The sequence below is a fragment of the Mobula birostris genome, chromosome 25 (assembly GCF_030028105.1).
Source record: "Mobula birostris isolate sMobBir1 chromosome 25, sMobBir1.hap1, whole genome shotgun sequence".
In the NCBI taxonomy this organism is placed as follows: Eukaryota; Metazoa; Chordata; class Chondrichthyes; order Myliobatiformes; family Myliobatidae; genus Mobula; species Mobula birostris.
Window position 1 is genome coordinate 28,106,257 of NC_092394.1, and position 24,356 is coordinate 28,130,612.

Below are 24,356 nucleotides of genomic sequence, written 5' to 3' on the forward strand. Positions count from 1 at the left end.
GCATGCTATTATACATATACAAAAATATCAATTCACTTTGTTCAGTTTTAACCAAAAAAAATTACAAACAGAACATTCAAAACCATAAATTACACCACACTTCCAGCAACAAAGATTAAAAAACCTTAAGGTATTTCCTCTTGAACGGCAAATATTTGGATCTTTATCAGTGTGCAGCTTGTCCTAGGCACTAAAAATTTACGTTTCAAGTCAGTACATGTTAATTGTTAAAAGCTGCTCGATTTAAACTAAAGGCACCAGGTACAACAAAACCTGCCTGAAAACTACTTTGAACTTTAAGATAACCATTTGATTTCATAGTGATGAATATGCAAAAGTTGCTAAACTTAGATTTAATAAGGGTGAATGTATTCTGCTCAATCCACAGAATAAGGAAGCAATACTGCATGCTTATGTACATGACAGGGACCGAATTCAAAAATAGTACGGTATTTGCTGCAAAGTACTTTGCAGATTACAGGAAATTTGCAAAATTACAGGAAATTACAGGAAATGTGGATTACAGAAGGAATGGAGACGGGCTAACCCCTATTGATATCAATGGATCTGGGGTTGAGAGGGTAAACTGCTTCAAGTTCCTCGGCATCTACATCACCGAGGACCTCACGTGGTCTGTACACACCAGCTGTGTGGTGAAAAAGGCACAACAGCACCTCTTTCACCTCAGACGGTTGAGGAAGTTTGGCATGGGGCCCAAATCCTAATAACTTTCTACAGGGGCACAATTGAGAGCATCCTGACTGGCTACATCACTGCCTGGTATGGGAACTGTACCTCCCTTAATCGCAGGACTCTGCAGAGAGTGGTGCGGAGAGCCCAGCACATCTGCAGTTGTGAACTTCCGATGATTCAGAATACTTACAAGGACAAGAGTGTAAAAAGGGCCCGTAGGATCACTGGGGACCCAAGCCATCTCTACCACAATCTATTCCAGCTGCTACCATCCGGGAAGCGGTACCGCAGCATAAAAGCCAGGACCGACAGACTCCAGGACAGCTTCTTCCACCAGGCCATCAGTCTGATGACCTCACACTGACTTGGAGTGTGCTCTTTATTACACTGACTGCGCTATTTATTATAAATCACTATGATTGCACATTTGGAGATATAACGTAAAGATTTTTACTCCTCATGTATGTGAAGGATGTAAGAAATAATGTCAACTCAATCCAAGATTGTAAACAGTGCTGTACAACTGTTCTGGTGAACAGTTCCCAACCTGAAACATCAACCGTTTCTATATTCACAGATGTTGTCTGGTCTGTTGAGCATTCCACCTGCTTCTATTTCAGATTTCCAACTTCTGCACTTTTGGTTTCCCTTTTACTAGAATACCACTCATTATAACTTCAGTTCCCACCTGCATACATTGCTACCTCATGGAAACTTAGCATGAGACCTTTGTTCAGCAGATTAGTTCTGTGATGTTTGCCAAGTCTGTCACATAATCTGGACATCCATGCCGACAGAAAGATATTATTTAGAGTTAACAGTCACAGCACACCTCAAATAGATTGTGGAATTGGAATGTTAAGACTAATTGTTGGAATGATTACCATGAACCACGACCAAAACCTTCTCGACTGCACCCTGCCTATTAAAGCACCCCACCCTTACAGTAGCCACTGAAAGAGCCAGATTGTAAATGGAAGGGTGCTGAAGGGCATGACAAAAGAAGCAGTGACTTAACACGGAGAACGTTCCAGCCATAAATAGAAATGTTTTCCCCATGGACGTGGAAATGCACCAAAAGAAAGTGACTGGAACTCTCAAAATAAACACTGCAGCACTCAAAATAAACACCAGTTTGCTTGACTGTGGACATCATAAAATGCAATAGGTTATTTAAAGAAAGTACACAGAATTCTGGAGGAACTCAGCAGGTCAAGCAGTATCTATGGAAAGGAATAAAGAGCCAAAATTCCGGGCCAAGATCCTCCATCAGGGCTGGAAAGGAAGGCGAAAGGACCTAGAATAAGAAGGTGGTGAGGGAAAGGGTACAAGTTGGAAGGTGAAACCAAGTGAAGAGAAACATAGGTCAATTAAGGGAGATTGCCGCTACGGTTGCTCCAGTAAATGCGTTAAGTGTTAACACACGCTTAGTAAGCATTCCCACATACAGGAAACCTGCTTAACTAACAGTCACAACTGCTTCCAACAGGCCTATGCTTTTGCATAAACTGTGATCAATACACACATTGAGAAATGGAAAGGCCAAACTTAAAGAAGTGGTTAAAAACCATTTAACCAAATGAACGAACATTTGCTGTAGCAGCCATTCAGAAACAGAATCACACAGAAATCACATCAATTATAATCTTCATTTCCCAACATTGAAGATTTTACATTACACGGCACAGTTCAAACCCTGATCATGTGCGTGTTATTTGTGTAAACGGATTATCAGGAAGCAGAAAGCAGACTTAACATACTATGTGCTTTCAATGAGCAAGTCAAATTTGGGATCTACAGTAGACAATTTTGAGGAAGTTCATGAATTGCTGTGAACAGCTTGTTTTACAAATCCTTGTACTCCCTACAAATTCATCTCCTGAATGTTGGTACCAGTGATAAACTAGATGTACCTTCCCTCATTCTCTATTGTCCCTTCACAATATTTATTTATACTTACCCTGTACTTTATGCCAATTTAAAATGCTGAATTCAAGACTAGAAAAAAATATGATTTTTCCTCTTTCGTACATCATGATCCCAAGAGTTAAATTGAATTGACTTTATTATTACTTGCATCCTTCATATACACGAGGAGTAAAAATCTTTACGTTACATCTCTATCTAAATGTGCAATGTGCAGTTTATAGTAATTTATAATAAATTGTATGTACAACAAAAATAGTTAATATAACATAGTAGTACAGTTGTGTCAGTATAAGTTAGTTGTCTGATGGCCTGGTGAAAGAAGCTGTCCCAGAGCCTGTTGGTCCTGGCTTTTATGCTGCGATACCATTTCCCAGATGGTAGCAGCTCGACAGTTTATGGTTGGGGTGATTCGGGTCCCCAATAATTCCCACCTGTCTTTGTAAATGTCCTGAATAGTGGGAAGTTCACATCTACAGATGCGCTGGGCTGTCCGCACCACTCTCTGCAGAGTCCTGCAATTGAGGGAAGTACAGTTCCCATATCAGGCAGTGATGCAGCCAGTCAGGATGCTCTCAATTGTGCCCCTGTAGAAAATCCATAGGATTTGGGGTCTCTGCCAAACTTCTCCAACTGTCTGAGGTGAAAGAGGCACTGTCGTGCCTTTTTCACCACACAGCCGGTATGTACAGACCACATGAGATCCTTGGTGATGTGTATGCTGAGGAACTTAAAGCTGTTCACCCTCTCAACTCCAGATCCATTGATGTCAATAGGGGTTAGCCTGTCTCCATTCCTCCTGTAGTCCACAACTACCACCTTTGGTTTTGCAACACTGAAGGAGAGGTTGTTTCCTTGACACCACTGTGTCTGGGTAATGACTTCTTTGCTGTAGGCTGCCTCGTTATTATTTGGGATAAGGCCAATCAATGTAGTGTCATCAGCAAATTTAATTAGCAGATTGGAGCTGTGGGTGGCGACTCAGTAATGGGCTGAGGACACAGCACTGAGGGGCACCTGTGCTGAGGGTCAGAGGGGCAGAGGTGAGGGAGCCCACTCTTACCACCTGCCGGCGACCTGACAGGAAGTCCAGGATCCAGCTACACAAGGCAGGGTGGAGGCCCGGGTCTCTGAGCTTCTTGTCGAGCCTGGGGGGAATTATGGTGTTGAATGCTGAACTGTAGTCCAAGAACAGCGTTCTCACCTAAGCATCCTTCTTCTCCAGATGTGTAAGGACCGTGTGTAGAGTTGTGGCTATTGCCTCATCTGTCAATCAGTTGTGTCAGTAGGTGAATTGTAGGGGGTCCAGTGTGGGTGGTAGCAAGCTGCAGATGTAGTCCTTGAACAGCCTCTCAAAGCATTTGCTTATTATTGAGGTGAGTACGATAGGACGCCAGTCGTTCAGACATGTTACCATGGTCTTGTTAGGTACAGGAACAATGGTGGATGTTTTGAAGCAGGAGGGCACTCTACACTGGAAAAGGGAGAGGTTGAAAATGTTTGCAAACACCTGCCAGTTGTGCCGCGCACACTCTGAGTACCTGCCCTGGGATGCCGTCCGGTCCCGCGGCCTTGCAACTGTCCACTGGTTGGAAACACCTGCGTACTTCAGCCTCAGAGATGACCAAGGTGCAGCTCACTTCAGTGGCTCTCCTCGGGGGCTCAGTGTTGGCGACATCGAACCGAGGGTAAAAAGGATTCAGCTCATCTGGGAGAGAGGCAGCGATGTTGGAAACACCACTGCATTTAGCTTTGAAGTCTGCAATGGTGTGCAGACCTTGTCATAAGCTGCACGTGTTGTTGGTGGAGAGGTGTGTCTGGACCTTTTCCCTGTATTGTCGCTTCCCTGTACTAGCAGTACAAAAACATGCTGCCAGAAACACTCAATGCCCAGCAAGAAAAGGAAAGGAAATTACTTGCAGCTTCTCCATCTTCAGATTGTCACTCTGTAGTCAATTAAAGAACTTTTGAAATATTATCACTGTTGTGACGTAGAAAGCATAACCACCAATTCAGACTGACACACTGGATAATCTTTGTCAGATTAATTGAGGGATCAGAAAGGGAAATTCCCTTCTCCTCATCTCATCTCTTTATATTCCCCTGTCAGCCAATAATCGGCAATGGTTTACTATTGTCACATGACTGAAATAGTGAAATATATCGTCCTGCATGCCATCTATAAAAATAATTTCAAATCATTAGCTCATCAAGATAACACAAAGAGAAAAGCACAAGATGTGGAATATAGTGTTACCATTATGCTTACAGAGACAGCTGTGTTGTGTATTTAATATTTCAGTAATATTTGACTAATCTTGTACATATATTGTTTGACTAAGCATTCTTGTTCATTTAAATAATTCTTTACAGGTTATATGTACAAATACGTGAATCGCATACATCATCATGCTACCACGCGATACGGGCTCGCCTCGCTAAAAGAGAATACCAAGATAGACTCAGGTTCCTGGACTCCTGTGTCTTCGTTTGAATTAGTTGAATGTTTTGAAGTTACAAAACATAACAAGCAGTGCAACTCAACAGAAGTTGAAGGGCCATGACGAGGAAGCGTTCATTTGGGTTCAATATCTCATCCAATTGCGTGTACCTCTGAGAATCAGTCCTGGAGTACCAGTCTTAGTGAGGCTTGAACCCTCAGGTTTCTGACTCAGAGTCGCCAGCATGAACAGTTGAGCTACTTTTGAGAAAACAGCAACACTGAATCCTAAAGTTTCATCCAAAAACATAACAAGGAGGTTCTGGGAGAGTGTGAACTTTACAAAGATGGGATTGTTTTCATCACAAGCAATTCTTTGTTTTGTTTTGCCAAGATGATAAAGATTTAGTTTTATTTGTCCCCTAAATGGGGAGGAAGTTCAAGTGTCTGAGGTGCAAGGGGATTTGGGAATCCTCACACAGGATTCCCGAAGGATTAACTTGCAGGCTGATTTGTTGGTAAAGAAGGCAAATGGAACGTCAGTATTCATTTCAAGAGGACCAGAATACAAAAGCAAGGATGTAATGCTGAGGCTTTATAAGTCATTGGTAACACTGCAATTGGAATATTGTGAGCAGTTTTAGGCCCCTTATCGAAGAAAGGACCTGCTGGCATTGGAGATGGGCCTCCGGAGGTGCATTAGAATGATTTCAGGAACAAAAGGATTAACATGCTGTATGAAGAGCATTTGATGGCTCTGGGCCTGTACTTGCTGGAGTTTAGAAAAACGAGGATGGATCTCACTGAAACCTATTGAATATTGAACCATCAAGTGGAAATGGGGTGAATCCTGCTGAAAGGTCTTGGCCCAAAACGTCAACTGCACTCTTTTTCATAGCTGCTGCCTGGCCTGTTGGGTTCCTCCAGCATTTCGCGTGTGTTGCTTGGATGTTTCCTACAGTGACTGAGTCTCGGACCAGAGGGACAGCTTCAGTATCGAGGGGTGTCCATTTAGAACAGAGACGAGGAGGAATTTCTTTAGCCAGAGGTTAGTGAAACTGTAGAATTCACTGCTACTGGTGGCTGTGGAGGCCAAGTCATTTGGTATATTTAAAGTGGAGATCGACAGGTTCTTGATTTGTCAGGGCATCAAAGTTTATGGAAGGCACAAGAATGGGATTGAGAGGGATAATAAATCAGCCAAGATGTAATGACAGAGCAGACTCGATGGACCAAGTGGCTTAATTCTGCTGCTACATCTTACCATCTTATATACATCAAGACGTACAAAATGTATTGGTTGCATCAGTGCCTATCATAATCCGAGAATATGCTGGGGGCAGCCAGCAAGTGTCACCATGCTTCCAGGACAGCATAGCGCACCCTCAACGTACAATCCCTTCAGAATGTGGGAAGAAACCAGAGCTCTCGGAGGAAGCCCACATTGTCACACGGAGGACGTACAAATTCCTCACAGACAGTTGCGGGGAATGAACCTTAATCGCAGGCAATGTAAAGCATTGAGCTAACCACTACTCTGCCATTCCCCATCCCACCCCCAACTATAATAATAGTGTCAGCATTTCAATTTTTAAGCTATAACCTGCCAAAGGAGCAGGTGGGCAAAATGGTGTGGTTAACCAGAGAGGATAGCCTGTATGATCTGACTCACTCAGTGGAAATTGGTGACTTTAATGTCAACAATAAACATAACCTCCTCTTGCACACATGACGCATTGCGCATTCTGAGTGCCTGTATTCCCCAGGACAACAAAAACTTCAGCTACATATATTGTATTTTGCACATAGGAAACAATCTACCTTCCCTTTACCAAAGTCCCTTTCTAGAAAAGTACAGGGTATGTGCACTGAATATTTATACCTTGTGTAGATTCGAATATTGAAAGGCCTAGTTAGAGTGGGTGTGCAGAGGATGTTTTGTAGAGTGGAGGAGTTTAGGACCAGAGGGCACAGCCTTAGAATAGAGGGATGATCATTTAGAACGGAGATGAGGAATTTCTTTAGCCAGAGGGCAATAAATCTGCCCAGTTTATTGTCGCAGATGGCTGTGAAGGCCGAGTCGTTGGGTATATTTGAACCAGAGGTTCTGAGGCTCTTGATTTGTCAAGGCATCAAAGGTTATGGTGAAAAGGCAGGAGAATGGAGTTAAGAAGGATAATAAATCAGCTCTGGTGGAATGGTAGGGCGGATTCAATGGGCCAAATTGCCTTATTATGCTCCTATGTCTTCTGGTCATAATTTATTACACTAATGTCAAGCTATGCCAGCCCATCATAAAATAAACAAAACAAATTACTAGTTTCTTTTCTCTCAGTAATTCCTTCATAATTAGCAACTCTCACATTTGCTCAGTCTCAGAAAAGGACCGCCACTGAATGCAATCAGCCTAGAAATCGTATTCAGGATGGTGTGACGAAGGCAGCAGATGAGATGGCTGGCACAGTAGGCAGAGGATGGTGTGAAGGAGGCAGATGAGATGGCTGGCACAGTAGGTAGAGGATGGTGTGATGAAGGTGGCAGATGAGATGGCTGGCACAGTAGGCAGAGGATGGTGTGATGAAGGAGGCAGATGAGATGGCTGGCACAGTAGGCAGAGGATGGTGTGATGAAGGAGGCAGATGAGATGGCTGGCACAGTAGGCAGAGGATGGTGTGATGAAGGAGGCAGATGAGATGGCTGGCACAGTAGGTAGAGGATGGTGTGATGAAGGAGGCAGATGAGATGGCTGGCACAGTAGGCAGAGGATGGTGTGATGAAGGAGGCAGATGAGATGGCTGGCACAGTAGGTAGAGGATGGTGTGATGAAGGAGGCAGATGAGATGGCTGGCACAGTAGGCAGAGGATGGTGTGATGAAGGAGGCAAATGAGATGGCTGGCACAGTAGGCAGAGGATGGTGTGATGAAGGAGGCAGATGAGATGGCTGGCACAGTAGGTAGAGGATGGTGTGATGAAAGCAGCAGATGAGATGGCTGGCACAGTAGGCAGAGGATGGTGTGACGAAGGCAGCAGATGAGATGGCTGGCACAGTAGGTAGAGGATGGTGTGACGAAGGCAGCAGATGAGATGGCTGGCACAGTAGGCAGAGGATGGTGTGATGAAGGAGGCAGATGAGATGGCTGGCACAGTAGGTAGAGGATGGTGTGATGAAGGCAGCAGATGAGATGGCTGGCACAGTAGGTAGAGGATGGTGTGACGAAGGCAGCAGATGAGATGGCTGGCACAGTAGGTAGAGGATGGTGTGACGAAGGCAGCAGATGAGATGGCTGGCACAGTAGGTAGAGGATGGTGTGATGATGGAGGCAGATGAGATGGCTGGCACAGTAGGTAGAGTTTCTGCCTTACAGCTCCGGCGACCTGGGTTCAATCCCGACCTCTGGTGTAGCCAGTCAGGAATTTGCACATTCCCCCTGTGATCACAAGGGTGTTTTTGTTTCTCCCACATCCAAAACAAATGTTCAGGTTGGTAAATTAAATGGTCCTTATAACTTACACTGTAAAAATCTGAACTCAGAGTGGCAAGGGGAAACTGGTGGGAAGACAGGGAAGTAATGGTTAGGAAACTGAGCCCTTGATACTTGACGTGGACCCAGTGGTCAAGGAATACAGTTTTCTTACTGTATCTGTATGACTTTAGTGTGTTAGGTCATCTCAGGTCACAAATATCCACCTTATAAACAGCACATACACATGAATGAACATTTGGGAGACCAGTGGGCCAGATCAGCCCTTGTCACTTGAGAATTCCATTCATTGCTGCATTTCTAACTTGTTCAGCTTATGAACAGCTCACAGCACCAGAATCTGACTATAATGAAGCAGGACTTTAACAGAGGATAAATAGTCTGTGATATTTTCCCATTTGCAGAATCAAAACCTCAGTTATAATGCTCTTCACGGCCTGTGCTAGGCGCTGGAGAGCATCAGGCACAGAGGATTTGGGAGCACCTGAATTGTTTAATTGTTGTTCAATGGGAGTTTTTAATCATTAATAGTTCCTTGTGTTTTTCTCGAGCAACTCGCTCTTTGTAATGTGGTCTCTTGGTGCTCTCTGTACAAACTTGTTAAGTTTAGTTTGATAGGCTCGGGATTCCATGTTACTTTTATTATTAGAGCGGATACCTGATTAGTGCCCATCGCGGGGTCCTAGCCTAGAGAACATTATGTCTCGTGGTGTCACTCAGCCGAGCCAACGCTCTGCTGCAATTCTATGAACAAACTCTGGTCACCATCCGCACTTACGACCCACCATTGCCAGCACACAACTTCACACTCACCATCACGTTATGATCAATAACATGTCGTGAAATTAGTTGATTTTGAGGCAACAGTGCAGTGCGATACATTAAAAAAATGCTACAGGTTACAATAATAAAAAATAAAAACTGTGGAAGGGAAATAGTGAGATAGCGTTCAAGGGTGGTAAGATAAACTAGAGAGGGAGTATGTGTGGGCTAAGAAACCAAGCAATCTGCCCCCATTAACTTGGTCTTGATACCTGATTTTGTCTGTGGCAACAATACAGGAGGTAATATTTTCTGAGGTGGAAAATAATGAAACAGGTATCCACATCTTGTGAATACTGCCCCATGCTATGCCAAGATAGAACCTTAATTACCAATTCACAGTTACTGACCCGAAACACTAACTTGGTCTCTCACTGTGTACAGGGCCTGGCTGAGGTCAGACAGGTATTTGTATTTTTACAATAGTTACTTCTGAGCACCTTGCCCAGGCCTGCGCGCACTGGAAACCTTCCGAGGCGCAAATCCACGGTCTCGTGAGACTAACGGATGCCTATATAACTTCTGAGCGCCACTGTGGGATTGGTGACAGCAATGCATATTCAAGACATCCCAAAAGCTGGTTTGCAGCCCATAAACTAAGCAGGAGATTACAGGAAGGTTGACTCAAGGCTGTGTAATGCTATTGATTTAGCTTAGCCCTCAGACTCTGAACTTTGGCTCTCAGCAAATTGGAACTGAAAACAAAACGATGATAGTAGCAAAAGCAAAAGAAGGGGAAGACGCAAAGCTTATGACAGAAACTGACTGGGGTCACCAAAGTCCACGGATAAGTTGGAGCATCAGAGATGTGAAGCCACAACTGATGGCAGAAGCATTTTCGGGTTCTTATTTCCACTCAAGTCCATTAATAGTGAGCTTCCCAATACAAACAGACTATCTAAAAATATGTAATCTGCATAAGGGACTGAAGAAATTACCCAAGTATACAGCACTGAAGAGTTCAGCACAGGGACAAGGCCTTCAGTTCACAATGCTGTGTTGAACCAAATAAATTAGTAATCAAATGGCCAAGCAAACTAATCCTTTCAGCCTTCACAATGTCCATACCCTTCCAATTCCCTCACATTCATGTGCCTATCTAAAGTCCCTCAAAAATCCCCTACTTACCTGCCTCTACCACACCCCAGGCAGCCATCGCTCTGTAAAACAAGCTTGTCCCTCACATCTCCTTTGAAAATGCACCCTCTCACTTGAAGTGCACTCCCTTTGGTGTTGGACATTACAAACCTGGAAAAATGATACCGTCTGTCTACTCTACCTATCATCTTTCAGATCTCCCCTCAGCCTTCGACGATCCAGAGAAAACAATTCAACTATGCCTGGCTTAAATGCCCAAGACATGGTTAGTACAGCAGAGAACAACTGTAGAGGGCTGTAACAGAGCCTAGAAGCCACAAAGAAAAAAATCCCTCCTGAGATAAGGAATTTACTAGAAAAGAAGTTCACTGTGGGAGAGCTGCTTCACAGCTAAAACTGTCACCAGCTCCCAACAGATTACTCTTACCACAAATGTTCAGATAAACCTACAACTGGCCATGGCACAGTCTAAAAGAGGAAGGTTAACAGAGAACAGGTTGTCAAAGGAGAGGCTAGAAACTGTGGCAGCCATTTCCTCACAGCTGTAATAGCTGGAACATACGCTTGGCCAGCTATTGAATGGATATCCGAATCGCATCTTAATCTTTTCCTAGTAACGAGGCAGCAGGAGGCAACTTGACTCATCAAGTCAATGCCAACACCGAGGGAAGCGGTTCCATTTGCTTTTGATGTTACACCAAGCTTGGCAATTAGCTTGCAGACGTTTCATCACCAATCAAGGTAACGTCCTCGTTGTGCTGTTGTGGGTGCTTCTCTCTGGGAATGTTCGCATTTTTAGAGCACCCGGCCCCTTTTGCTTCTCTAGGTCCTAATTGGCTACCCCTTCAGCTGACCTTGCCTTGCATTTCTTTGGCCCTTTGGGGTTCGTAGATGGCATCTATTTCAATATGTTTCAATACGGACTTATCAGAAGAGAACCACACTTCTTCATGATTGCTTTTAGAAATGTGGTTCTCAACTGGTGATCAAACACCTAATTGCCAAGCTGGGCAAACACCTCAACCCAAGCTACCAATATTCATCAGCATCTTAAAGTTCCATCTGCTCCACTTCCCCGCAACCTATTCTCCCTCACACAGGACCAGCAACTGTCTTTTGATTCTTTTTGCAAAGAGGTAATTAACAATTGCTAATTAGCCCAGCTTTGGGATGTGGGAGGGCAAAATAAAGCACCTGGAGAAGCCCCACACACCCAAGCTACAGCAAGGTGCTTCAACCTCAGTAACACTGCCTGGACTTGACAAGTTTCCATCCACTGTACTCAGGCAACAAGGATTCATGAAGACGACTGCTCTGGAAATGGAGCCTGTACTTCCTATGGGCCAAAATAACATCCTACTGGTGCAGACAGTTCAACAGCATTCAGGTTTTGGTTTGCACCTGATATGACCCAATGACAGGGGAAAAAGTAACACAAGTCAGTGTAAGATTTGGGGTGACTGGGAATGTGTGCGCATTCCTTATCCTTCTTACACACTCTGGTTTGGCAGGTCCACCATCAGATAGAGTTAATGGTGCAGGTCTGGATTTTGCAGACAGCACAGAAGATATTCATTTCCTGCTGACTTCAAAGAAATAGGGCAATAAGTAGTGAAAATTTCCCCTGGGACAGACTTCCTTTTCTTAGGCACGTTGTTCTCATGCATCAGATCACGCGGAAGTTTAGCATCCAGCAACAACCATTTCCTCAAGCAAGTTGAATGGCTACTTGACTGGTACCCGCCTAAACATTTACAAACCATAAATATAGGAATATAAATAATAATGCAGAAATTTCATAAGCTTTAGAAGTGAAAGCATTCTGAAATATACTTATTTTTAAGTACTGACCCGAAGGAGTTATAATCCACCATATAAACTTTTCCTACCTGTGTCATTGGTACCAATGCACACCAAGACTCTGGGATGTTCACCCTCCCCCTTTAGAAAGCCGTGCAGCCAATCGGAGACATCTCAAACCTGGCACCTGGGAGGCAACATACCATCAGGCTGCCTCTACCACACCCACAGAATCAGGTCCCTATACTTCTATCTATGAAATCTTCTATCGCTACTGCCTTCTGAGCTGGTGAGGTGTATAAGGATTGATTTCAAGCGCCATTCCAAACTCACTTGTATTGTATGCGACAAACTACAGTATAACATTTTCAAATTTTCTTGTGTAATGCAAGAATAATTTTAAATATTTCAATCTCATTAAATCACTGATTTCTGGTACTATGCTGGAGAACGCTCCAAAACTGCACATTCCAGAGAGAAACCAGGAATCGGGGGAAAGTGCATTTCCTGGATTTCCAAATGTGACTGCACGTGGGCTTTATTCAACAACCTGTTGACAGACTCACAGCGTAATTACAGCAAACGCTGATGGATTTACTGACATTGTAACCACGAAGTCCAGATTGTTACTGTCTCCCTACGTCAGAGGTGAACAATGTAGGTAAACAATTGCAGATAAACAATGTTCCTCGAGTTGATTTTGATAAGTACGAAGGAATGAATTTAACTGTAATATGAATAATGACACCGAGCAAGGAGAAATAGATCGAACACGCCGATAATTTTAGATTAGGGTAGAAAGCGTTAAAATGGTGTGGAGCATAAATGCCGACAAACAGGTTGGGCCAAGCAACGTATTTCATAAATATACGACAACGGACGTATCAAGGTCTGTAATCTAGGTCGATAAGAGCGAGCAAACCAGCCGCGTTTGGATTGAAATGTAGCCAAAATAACACGCGTAGTCACAAAGCAATTGCAGATGCTGGGATTTAAAAAAAGTAACAGGATATGCTGGAAGAACCCGGCAGGTCAGAATGCACCTGCGCTGGTTGAGAAAAGTTAACCTTTCAGATCGAAAGGCGTTGATCTGAAGCATAAACAGTTCTCTCTCCACAGATGCTACATGGCCTGTTACGTATTTCCAGTGACACAAACAAAAATGCCGATCAGCAAGTTAGGCAGTACCCGTGAAGGGAATAAACAGTCGACATTTCGGATTTCCCAATCCTTATGACTCTTCATAAAGATTGGAAAATAAGGGGAAGACGGAATAAGAAGGCGTTGGTATTTTTTTTTACTTTTGTATGGAACTGATCATATAGCTGGAATGAACTCAGGGAAGAGACGGTAGAGAGTACGCGCAGAAGTTACAGTGTGAATGTCAAACAAAACTATGTCACAAGGGAAGGATCACGAACCTTGTAGTGGCCCATACTCGTCTCTCCATCCTGTAGCTTCACGAAGGCTCGTATTAATTCCTGCTCGGTGTTGCCATTCCGCGCCACGAAACTTTCCAGCATTTCCAAGACGCGCACAACTTTCGGAATCAGTCCTTCCACTGCCTCCTTGCCATAGCTGTCTATCAGCTTCTCCAACTCGGTGCCGATCAATTTGGCGATCTCGTACACATCATTCACCCCTAGATGGAGGGGCTCTTTGTCGAGGCAGGAGTCGAGATGAGTTTCTTTATCCATGGTGGAGACCGTGGCCGAGGGTAGAATGGGATCCGGGGGTTAGAATGCTGTCCCGGGGACCGAACGTGGCCTGGGAGTAGAACGTTACCCGGTGATTGACAGATTGTGGCCCGATGATTGACAGGACGTGGCCCAGGGAAGTGCTGTTAAACGAGTCTTAAATCCTCCCGTCCGGCCCCCATTGGTGACACCTGCAGGGACGATGTTATCCCGCTGCAAACTGCTGGCCAAGTCCAGGCTTTTATAGATTACGCCTGTTTTTTTTTATTTAATTCAACTGTTACGTGACACGACTAATCACATGGCGATGCCGTCTGGACCAATCAGCTACCAGTGAAACCAGAGCCACGGCTTGGACGCTGGGAGCTGCTGTTGGCGGCTCCAAGTGCGGTAATTTTGCTGGGCATTTTCTTTAAATCTCCGTATTATCGCAATTTCATGCAATGACAGCACTTTAACAAAAAAAGTCTCTAGTGTTTGAGTCAACTGATCGAAAGTAAACAAACCCAAGCGAAAGCAAAAGTGAAATCCAGTTTCTTGCAATAAACTGCGTCTGTTTCGCCTCGTACCCCACACCTGTGAAACCAACTCACTGTAAGCTTATTTTTAAAAATATGGTGCAGCGCTCGAATTATGTTTCAGGCCTGAGAAGGCAGCAGGTTTGCCGAGCAGGGCTGACCCTTTCCTGCTTGTACTGCAGCAGTCCCACCACGTACAGACTCAGGTATTGAACCCAGCATGTCGTTGATTCAACAGCTGCACTGCTCCCCTGGCTGGCCTGCTATCCACTACACTCCAACAACCCAAAACTATGCATATTCTAACTGGCAAGAAATATCCATCCTTAATCGTCATTCTGCTCCGTGGCACTGACATGCTTCGGCTCGCTGGCTACTGTCGGTCTACTTTAAAAATGCGTCCTTGATTTAAACCCCTTCCTTGCGATCCTGCCCACATGCCTGTGCGATCTCCTCCAGTATTACATCTTCATTAAGAATGCTTCTTCATTCCTACCCTCAGTGTGCTTCGATTTTAGCTGCTTACACATTCAACTCTGGCATTAACTCCCTAAAACTCCTCCAACTTGTATGTTTTGTTCTTTCAAGTCACTTCTTGGCACCATGGACAAGATTCATCATTTATCTTGATATCACTTCATATAAGTTGGTGTCGCATGTCTGACAAGATATCCAGTGTCCCCTGAAATATTTTTACAGAAAGTGCTTTATAAATAGATCCCTTATTGTTGTTGCCTACATATTGATGACAGGAGTAGAATTTCCCATGTTGCTGGAAAGGGTGCCATTTGTGAAGCCTACACTTAGGACTAAATACCACACATCTTGTTTCAGTTTAAAAGATCATGTTTTGTATAGACAAGGTGATATTTGATGTTCGATTTGATATTTTCTAGACCATTAACTTGGTATCCTTGGTCAGCCGATTTGGCAATCCTGATTCCCTTGAGGCCTCCTCAGATGCACAGTCCTAACTCGGTCCTCAGCTGGCTGTACAACTCTATGGTTACAACAAACTTCTACTTCTAATTAAGATTTCCCAGTTGAAAGATCATCAATCCTGATGGATAGTCAATTAGTCAACATATTCCCAAGCATTGCATCATTAATAGACCAATAACAATCTCTTGTACAGTTACAGTGCAATATATCTTGGCTGTATCCTCTGTTCTTTCAAAAATACACTTGCTTCACCTCCCAACAGTTTGAATTTGATCCAGTGTCCTTCATAATTTACTTTTTACACAATTTGATAAATTACACTACCTCCCAACCTCAATTCCCTCCACCCAACAAACACAATTCAAAATAACACATTTGTTCCTCGCTCTTCATTAACTTGGTTGTTGGTATGACATCTAAAACTCTGACAAACTTCTATAGATGTGTGGTGGACAGTACATAGACTGGCTGCATCACAGTCTGGCCTGGAAACACCAATGCCTTTGAATGGAAAATCCTACAAAAATATGACCTAGTCCATCATGGATAAGGCCCTCCCCACCATTCAGCACATCTACATGAAGCATTGTTGAAGGTTAACAGCATCCATCATCAGGGACACAGCATGAGTAAAGCCCTCCCCACCATTAAGCACATTCCCATGGAGCGCTGTTGCAAGAAAGCAGCATCCATCATCAAGGACCCATCACCATCCAGGCTCTCTTCTTGCTGCTGCCATCAGGAAGAAGGTACAGCACTCACACCACCAGGTTCAGGAACAGTTATTACCTCTCAACCATCAGGCTCTTGAACCAAAGGAGATAACTTTGGTTGTAGACAGTCATATTCTGCATGGAGGTCGGTGACCAGTGGTGTGCCTCAGGGATCTGTTACGTGACCCCTACTCTTTGTGATTTTTGTAAATGACCTGGTGGGTTAGTAAATTTGCTGATGACACAAAGGTTGGGAGTGTTGTAGATAGTGTGGAGGGCTGTCAGAGGTTACAGCAGGATATTGATAGGATGCCAAACTGAGCTGAGAAGTGACCGATGGAGTTCAACCCAGATAAGTGTGAGGTGGTTCATTTTGGGAGGTCAAATATGATGGCAGAATATGGTATTAATGGTAAGGCTCTTGGCAGTGTGGAGGATCAGAGGGATCTTGGGGTCCGAGTCCATAAGACACTCAAAGCTGCTGCGCAGGTTGACTTTGTGGTTAAGAAGGTGTACGGTGCATTGGCCTTCATCAACCGTGGCATTGAATTTAGGAGCCAAGAGGTAATGTTGCAGCTATATAGGAGCTGCACTCTTGGAGTACACCACTTGGAGTATAGCTACACCACTTGGAGTACCGTGCTCATTTCTGGTCGCATCACTACAGGAAGAATGTGGAAACTATAGAAAGGGTGTGGAGGAGATTTACAAGGTTGTTGCCTGGATTGGGGAGCATGCCTTCTGAGAATAGATTGAGTGAACTTGGCTTTTCCTCCTTGGAGGATGAGAGGTGACCTGATAGAGGTGTATAAGATGATGAGAGGCATTGATCGTGTGGATAGTCAGAGACTTTTTCCCAGGGCTGAAATGACTAGCACGAGAGGGCACAGTTTTAAGGTGCTTGGAAGTGTGTACAGAGGAGATGTCAAGGGTATGTTTTTTTACGCAGAGAGTGGTGAGAGCGTGGAATGGGCTGCCGGCGATGGTGCTGGAGGCGGATACAATAGGGTCTTTTAAGAGACTCCTGGATAGGTACATAGAGCTACGAAAAATAGAGGGCTATGGGTAAGCCTAGGTAATTTCTAAGGTAAGGACATGTTCGGCACAGCTTTGTGGGCCGAAGGGCTTGTATTGTGCTGTAGGTTTTCTATGTTTCTAACTTCACTCAACTTCTAGGCAGAAAGGCAGCTTCCATTATTAAGGATCTCGAGCACCCAGGGCATGCCCTTTTCTCACTGTTACCATCAGGTAGGAGGTACAAAATCCTGAAGGCACACACTCAGCGATTCAGAAACAGCTCCTTTCCCTCTGCCATCCGATTCCTAAATGGACATTGAATCTTTGGACACTTTCTTAAATACAGTATACAGTATTTCTGTTTTTGCACATTTTTAAAAAATCTATTCAATATACGTCTATCGTAATTGATATACTTATTATTTCTATTTTATTATTATTTTAATTTTATTTATTATTTTTTTCTCTGCTAGATTATATATTGCATTGAATTGCTGCAGCTAAATCAACAAAACTCATGTCATATGCCAGTGATAATAAACCTGATTCTGATTCTGATTCTGAAATGTTTCCACAACTTATAGTCTCACTTTCGAGGACTCTTCATCTCAGGTTCTCAATAGTTATTACTTATTATTTATTTATTATTATTATTTTTGCATTTGCACAGTTTTTTGTCTTTTCCACACTGGTTGCACAGCCAAGCTGGTTCAGTCTTTCATTAATTCTACTATGGTTATTATTCTGTTATGGATTTATTGAGTATGCCTGCAAGAAAATGAATTTCAGGGTTGTATGTGGTGACGTATATGTACTTTGATAATAAATTTACTTTGAACTTTGAATCTACCCAGATCAAAGCTAATGCAATTCTTTCACAGTGCTCAAGGAAGTTCTCTGAATCCCATCCATCTTTTTTCAACCTTAAGCTTTTCCCACACCTTCACAGTTAGCACTTCCTGTTCCCTAGGCAGTCTAAATCTCCTATTAAAAATGAATTCCAGGAGAATCCAAAATATCATGTACTTCACAAATTTCCATAATTTGTAATCATAGAAATTGTTTGATCTTAATAGGAAATCCCAAGTTGTGTTTACTTACTTCAGACTCTTGGTACTATTTGACAGATTCCAGCTTTTCAATTGCCAACTCTTTGACTATAAGTAACTTATTTGATTTTGTCCCAGGTGTTTATTAACCAAAGATGTGTGCTGAAGCCGAATGGATTTAACATGTTTCAGTGCTGCATGTCTCTTATTATATTTTTGAATCGCTTACTATTTACCTGGCAATCGAGTTCCCTTACAGACTGTTAAGTTATTCCCATAAACTATTTCTTTGACAGAATCCATCTGTTATTTGCTTATAAAAAAGCAGAAAGCAGAGAAAAAAAATCTAGTTAGTGAAATGGATCAATAGATGTGAATGATTTAAATATCCATTCTGATAAAAACAGATAAGTTGACTAAATAAGCAGATCAGGGTGCAGGTTAATATTGATTCATATACACAGAACTTTACAAAAGAAGAGCATTCATCCAGCTTGTTAGATAGACAGGTGCCTTAAGCAGTTCAGGCATGACACAAACTGATGTGATGATTTAAATCATTGATAAATGCAGGAAAAATATGTCAGTGTTGATAGTTATGGCATACTTACATGTGATAATGTTAACTTCTGGAAGAGAAGTACATTTTGCAGTTTTGTAGAATCCTGAAGCATGTAATATCCTGCTCATATAAGAAACGCAATTAGCTACACAATAGCGAAACAGCTCACACAAGTACATGAGGAATTGATACGAAAGCAAACCACTCAGACCCTATCCTGTTCCATTGTTCAATAAAATCGTTCACTTCACTGCAACACACATAAAAATTGCTGGTGAACGCAGCAGGCCAGGCAGTACCTATAGGAAGAGGTACAGTCAACATTTCGGGCCGAGACCCTTCGTCAGGACTAACTGAAAGAAGAGCTAGTAAGGGATTTGAAAGTTGGAGGGGGAGGAGGAGATCCAAAATGATAGGAGAAGACAGGAGGGGGAGGGATGGAGCCAAGAGCTGGAAAGCTGATTGGCAAAAGGGATATGAGAGGATCATGGGACAGGAGGGCTAGGGAGAAAGAAGGGGGGAGGGGGGATCTTCCGCCACCTCCAACGGGATCCCACCACTAAGCACGTCTTTCCCTCCCCCCCGCTTTCCGCAGGGATCACTCCCTACGCGACTCCCGTGTCCATTCGTTGTCCCCCCATCCCTTCCCACCGATCTCCCTCCTGGCACTTATCCTTGTAAGCAGAACAAGTGCTACACATACCCTTACACTTCCTCCCTCACCACCATTCAGGGCCCCAGACAGTCCTTCCAGGTGAGGCGACACTTCACCTGTGAGTCGGCTGGGGTGATATACTGCGTCCGGTGCTCCCGATGCGGCCTTCTATATATTGGCGAGACCCGAAGCAGGCTGGGAGACCATTTCGCTGAACACCTATGCTCTGTCCGCCAGAGAAAGCAGGATCTCCCAGTGGCCGCACATTTTAATTCCATGTCCCATTTCCATTCTGATATGTCTATCCACGGCCTCCTCTACTGCCAAGATGAAGCCACACTCAGGTTGGAGGAACAACAGCTTATATTCCATCTGGGTAGCCTCCAACCTCATGGCATGAACACTGACTTCTCTAACTTCCATTAATTCCCCACCTCCCCTTCATACTCCATCAGTTATTTATTTATTATTATTATATTTTTTCTCTCTCTCTCTCTTTTTCTCCCTCTGTTCCTCTCACTATACTGCTTGCCCATCCTCTGGGATTCCCCCCTCCCCCTTTCTTTCCCCCTAGGCCTCCTGTCCCATGATCCTCTCATATCCCTTTTGCCAATCAAATTCCCAGCTCTTACCTTCATCCCTCCTGTCTTCTCCTATCATTTCGGATCTCCCCCTCCCCCTCCCACTTTCAAATCTCTTACTAGCTCTTCTTTCAGTTAGTCCTGACGAAGGGTCTCGGCCCAAAACGTCGACTGTACCTCTTCCTATAGATGCTGCCTGGCCTGCTGCGTTCACCAGCAATTTTTATGTGTGTTGCTTGAAATTCCAGCATCTGGAGATTTCCTCGTGTTTGCGTTTTTAAATTCACTTCACTGCACTGTCCTACATTAACCTCATATCCCTTAAATGCTTAAAATCAAAAATCTGATTATCTTTACCTTGAATGTATTCAGTGACTGAACCTACACAGAGCCCTTGTGCGAAAATTCCAGAGATTTCACTAATCTCCGGGTGAGGACATTTCTCATCTTTGCCCTGAATGGCCAGCTCTGTAGTTTTAGGGTGTAACACCCAGATGTAAACCCTGACGGAGGAGACATCAACTCAGCTTCAATCCCATTTCAATAAGATCACCACCTCTAAACTCTCATGAAAATAAACCGTCAATTTAACTTCTCCTCATGCTTCAAAGTACCCTCTTGCAAATCGATCTGTTGAAGCTTGGCTGGACTCATACTGTTCCAAGTATATCCTTCCTTAGGAAGAGAAATCAGATAGATACTCAATATCCTTCTCCATAGATGCTATCTGACCTGCTGAGTTCCTCCAGTAATTTGGTTGTGTTAGTCACGATTCTAGATGCAGTCTCACCAAGGCCATATATAATTAAAGTAAACGGTCTCCTGTCTTGCAGACAATTCTGTTTGTAGTAAAGATCAGTATAACTTTTGACTTCGTAGTTGCTAACTGAACCTGCCATCAATTTTCTATGTTTCTGATTCATGGTCAAGAGAGTCTCTCTGAACACCAGTACATGCCAATTTTTCAGCATTTAAAATTTCTCTGCTTTTCTTTTTGTTTCAACCAAAGAGTTTACCTCACATTCTGCATTTTGTATCCTATTCCGATCACATCCTTGCCCAGTCGTGTAGCCTGTCTATATCCTCCTCATGGCTCACACTGCCATCTAGCTTTGTATAATCATCAAACATGTTCATTACATTCAATCTTCTTAATCAAATCATTAGTATAGATTGAAGCCCCAGCTCTTCACAGCTCCAGTCCCAATGGCATCCCACTGGGCTCTGCTTCCCAGTAAGAAGATTGATCTGCTTACTCCTACATCCTTAAAAACAGACACAAAATAATCATCAGTCCAAAAGTTCAAAGTACATTTATCATCAAAAGTGTTTATTATCAAACTATATACAGCCTTGAGATTCATCTTCTTACGCAGTCACAAGACAAAGAAACACAATAGAACCCATTAAAAAAGACTGACAAACACCCAATGTGTGAAAAAAGAACAAACCATATAAGCAATAGAAAGTAAACAAAAAATACTCAGAATTAAAGTTCCTGAAAGTGAGTCTACCGCCGCAAAACCATTTCATCGCTCCAGCCGGTCCAGGATCCCATTAGTTGCAGGCCACAGCTTCAGTTCAGTGCAGAGGTGAGTAAACCTTGCAGGGCAGCAAGCTGAACACCAGCCTGTCCCTTGCCTCTGGCTCTGACACCCCAGCCATTTCAATCTGGCCGGATGTTTAAATCGGCCAGGCATCAGCTTGCTCCTTGCTCTTTTGGATCTGGGTCTTGCTGCTTCAATTTGGCCCCAAGTCCGCTTCAGTAATGGCCAAACATAGGCTCTTTCAAACTCTCGGGCCCAGGTCCTGCCACCTGGATTTGGCCCATACCTGACATTTTCACGCAAACACGAGGAATTCTGCAGATTCTGGAAATTCAAGCAGCACACATAAAAGTTGCTGGTGAACGCAGCAGGCCAGGCAGCATCTCTAGGCAGAGGTACAGTTGACGTTTCGGGCCGAGACCCTTCGTCAGGACTAACTGAAAGAAAAAGCTAGTAAGAGATTTGAAAGTGGGAGGGGGAGAGGGAGATCCAAAATGATAGGAGAAGACAGGAGGGGGAGGGATGGAGCCAAGAGCTGGACAGGTGATAGGCAAAAGGGATATGAGAGGATCATGGGACAGGAGGCCTAGGGAGAAAGAAAAGGGGGAGGGGGGGGAAACCCAGAGGAGGATGGGCAAGGAGTATAGTGAGAGGGACAGAGGGAGAAAAAGGAGAGAGAGAAAAAGAATGTGTGTATATAAATAAATAACGGATGGGGACATTGACTTCTCAAACTTCCGCTAATGCCCCACCTCTCCCTTGTACCCCATCCGTTATTTATTTATATACACACATTCTTTTTCTCTCTCTCCTTTTTCTCCCTCTGTCCCTCTCACTATACTCCTTGCCCATCCTCTGGGTTCCCCCCCCCACCCCTTTTCTTTCTCTCTGGGCCTCCTGTCCCATGATCCTCTCATATCCCTTTTGCCAATCACCTGTCCAGCTCTTGGTTCCATCCCTCCCCCTCCTGTCTTCTCCTATTATTTTGGATCTCCCCCTCCCCCTCCCACTTTTAAATCTCTTACTAGCTCTTCTTTCAGTTAGTCCTGACGAAGGGTCTCGGCCCGAAACGTCGACTGTACCTGACATTTTCAAACTGGCTCAGTGCTTAAATCGACCAAAAATTGCCTCAGTCCTCGATCTCAGCCCGGACCCTTCCACTTCGATTCAGCTTCAGCAATGGCCAGGCTCAGGCCAGACCCTGCCACCTCGACTCAGCCCGTACCCGCCACGATGCAATCTTACTGCAGTTCACACCACAAAAATAGCAGGTCGTACAGGCAGTACGAAAAAAACAACTACAAAAGGAAAGTTACAGGTTATTGATAGCAGTGATCACTGTCCAGAAAAGTGAGATTAATAGAGTAGTTAGTAGATTTGTTTGCTACCATTACAGTGTCGCTGTGTTTCACCAGCACCATCTTGAACTAATATATTCTTCAATATTGTAGACTATAGTTATTTTAAAATACACTCTTGTGGCACCTTACCTTACTGAAGGCTTTTTGAGAGTTCAAATACATCTGGGTTACCTTTGTTTGTTTTAACTGCAAAAAATTCCAACTGATTTGTCAAATATGCCCAATTGCTATTTCATTAATAGAATATAACATTTTCTCTACTGCTAATGTCCTCCTCCTTTTCTAATTAGCGGGGTTGCATTTGATACCTTCCAATCTTGGGACCCTTTCTAGGATCCATGAAACTTCAGAAAAAGACAACTAGTGCATTTACTATCTCCAAATCCACCACCTTTTCAATACCCTAAGCTGCAGTTCATCAGGTCCTGGGGACTTACTGCTTTTCTGCCATTTTAATGTCACGAATACTAATTTGTTTTACTAATGCTAATTTGTTTGAGATCTTCATTTATTTTACTGTTGTCCACCTCTATTCTTTTGAATTGGCGATAATATCTCCTTCACAATCTCCATCAGCACAGGTGCACCACAAGGCTGTGTGCTTAGCCCGCCGCTCTACTTGCTTTACACTTACGACTGTGTGGCTAAGCACAGCTCCAATTCCCTGTTCAGGTTTGCTGATGACACCACTCCCACAGGTTGAGTCAAAGGTGGGGATTAATCAGCATACTGTATAGGAGGAAGATGGAAAATCTGGCTGAGTGGTGTCGTGACAACAACTTTTCACTCAGTGTTGGCAAGACCAAGGAGCTGATTATAAACTTCAGGAGAAATATACCAGAGGTTCATTAGCCAGTCCTCATCAAAGGATCAGAGGTGGATAGGGTTAACAACTTTAAATTCCATGGGTTATTATTTTGGAGGACCTGTCCTGGGTCCAGTGCATAAGTGCAATTACGAAGAAAGCATGGCCACACCTCTACTTCCTTAGGAGTTCGTGGAGATTCAGCATGACATCTAAAACTTTGACAAACTTCTATAGATGTGTGGTGAAGGGTATATTGACTGGTTGCATCATGGCCTGGTATGGAAACACCAATACCCATTGGACGGACAATCCTACAAAAAGTAATGGATATGACCCAGTCCATCATGGTAAAGCACTCCCAATTGTTCAGCACATGTATATGAAACAGGAATGCAGTATCCATCATCAGGGACATGCTCTCTTCTTGCTGCTGCAATCAGGAAGAAGGTACAAGAGCCTTAGGATTCATACCACCAGGTTCAGGAACAGTTATTACCCCTCAACCAACAGGCTCTTGAACCAAAGGGGATAACTTCACTCAATTTCACTTGCCTCATCATTGAATTGTTCCCACAACCAACTGACTCACTGTCAAGGACTCTTCATCCAATGTACTTGTTACTTATTGCTTATTTACTTATTAT

General features: G+C 43.6%; 1 protein-coding gene across 5 annotated transcripts in view; it reads right to left on the reverse strand.

Annotated features, from left to right (window-relative positions):
• rilp (Rab interacting lysosomal protein) overlaps positions 1 to 14,214 on the reverse strand; it is a 63,656-nt gene extending 49,442 nt beyond the window's left edge. For 3 of the 5 annotated variants that reach the window (XM_072243684.1, XM_072243682.1, XM_072243685.1), the window contains exon 1: positions 13,684 to 14,213. In XM_072243684.1, the coding sequence (XP_072099785.1) occupies positions 13,684 to 13,959 (276 nt within the window). In that variant the 5' untranslated portion in view covers positions 13,960 to 14,213. Of the gene's footprint in view, positions 1 to 13,683 lie in introns of all 5 variants that reach the window. The other 2 variants (XM_072243686.1, XM_072243681.1) reach the window with 2 other exon arrangements.
• Positions 14,215 to 24,356: the final 10,142 nt, after the last annotated feature.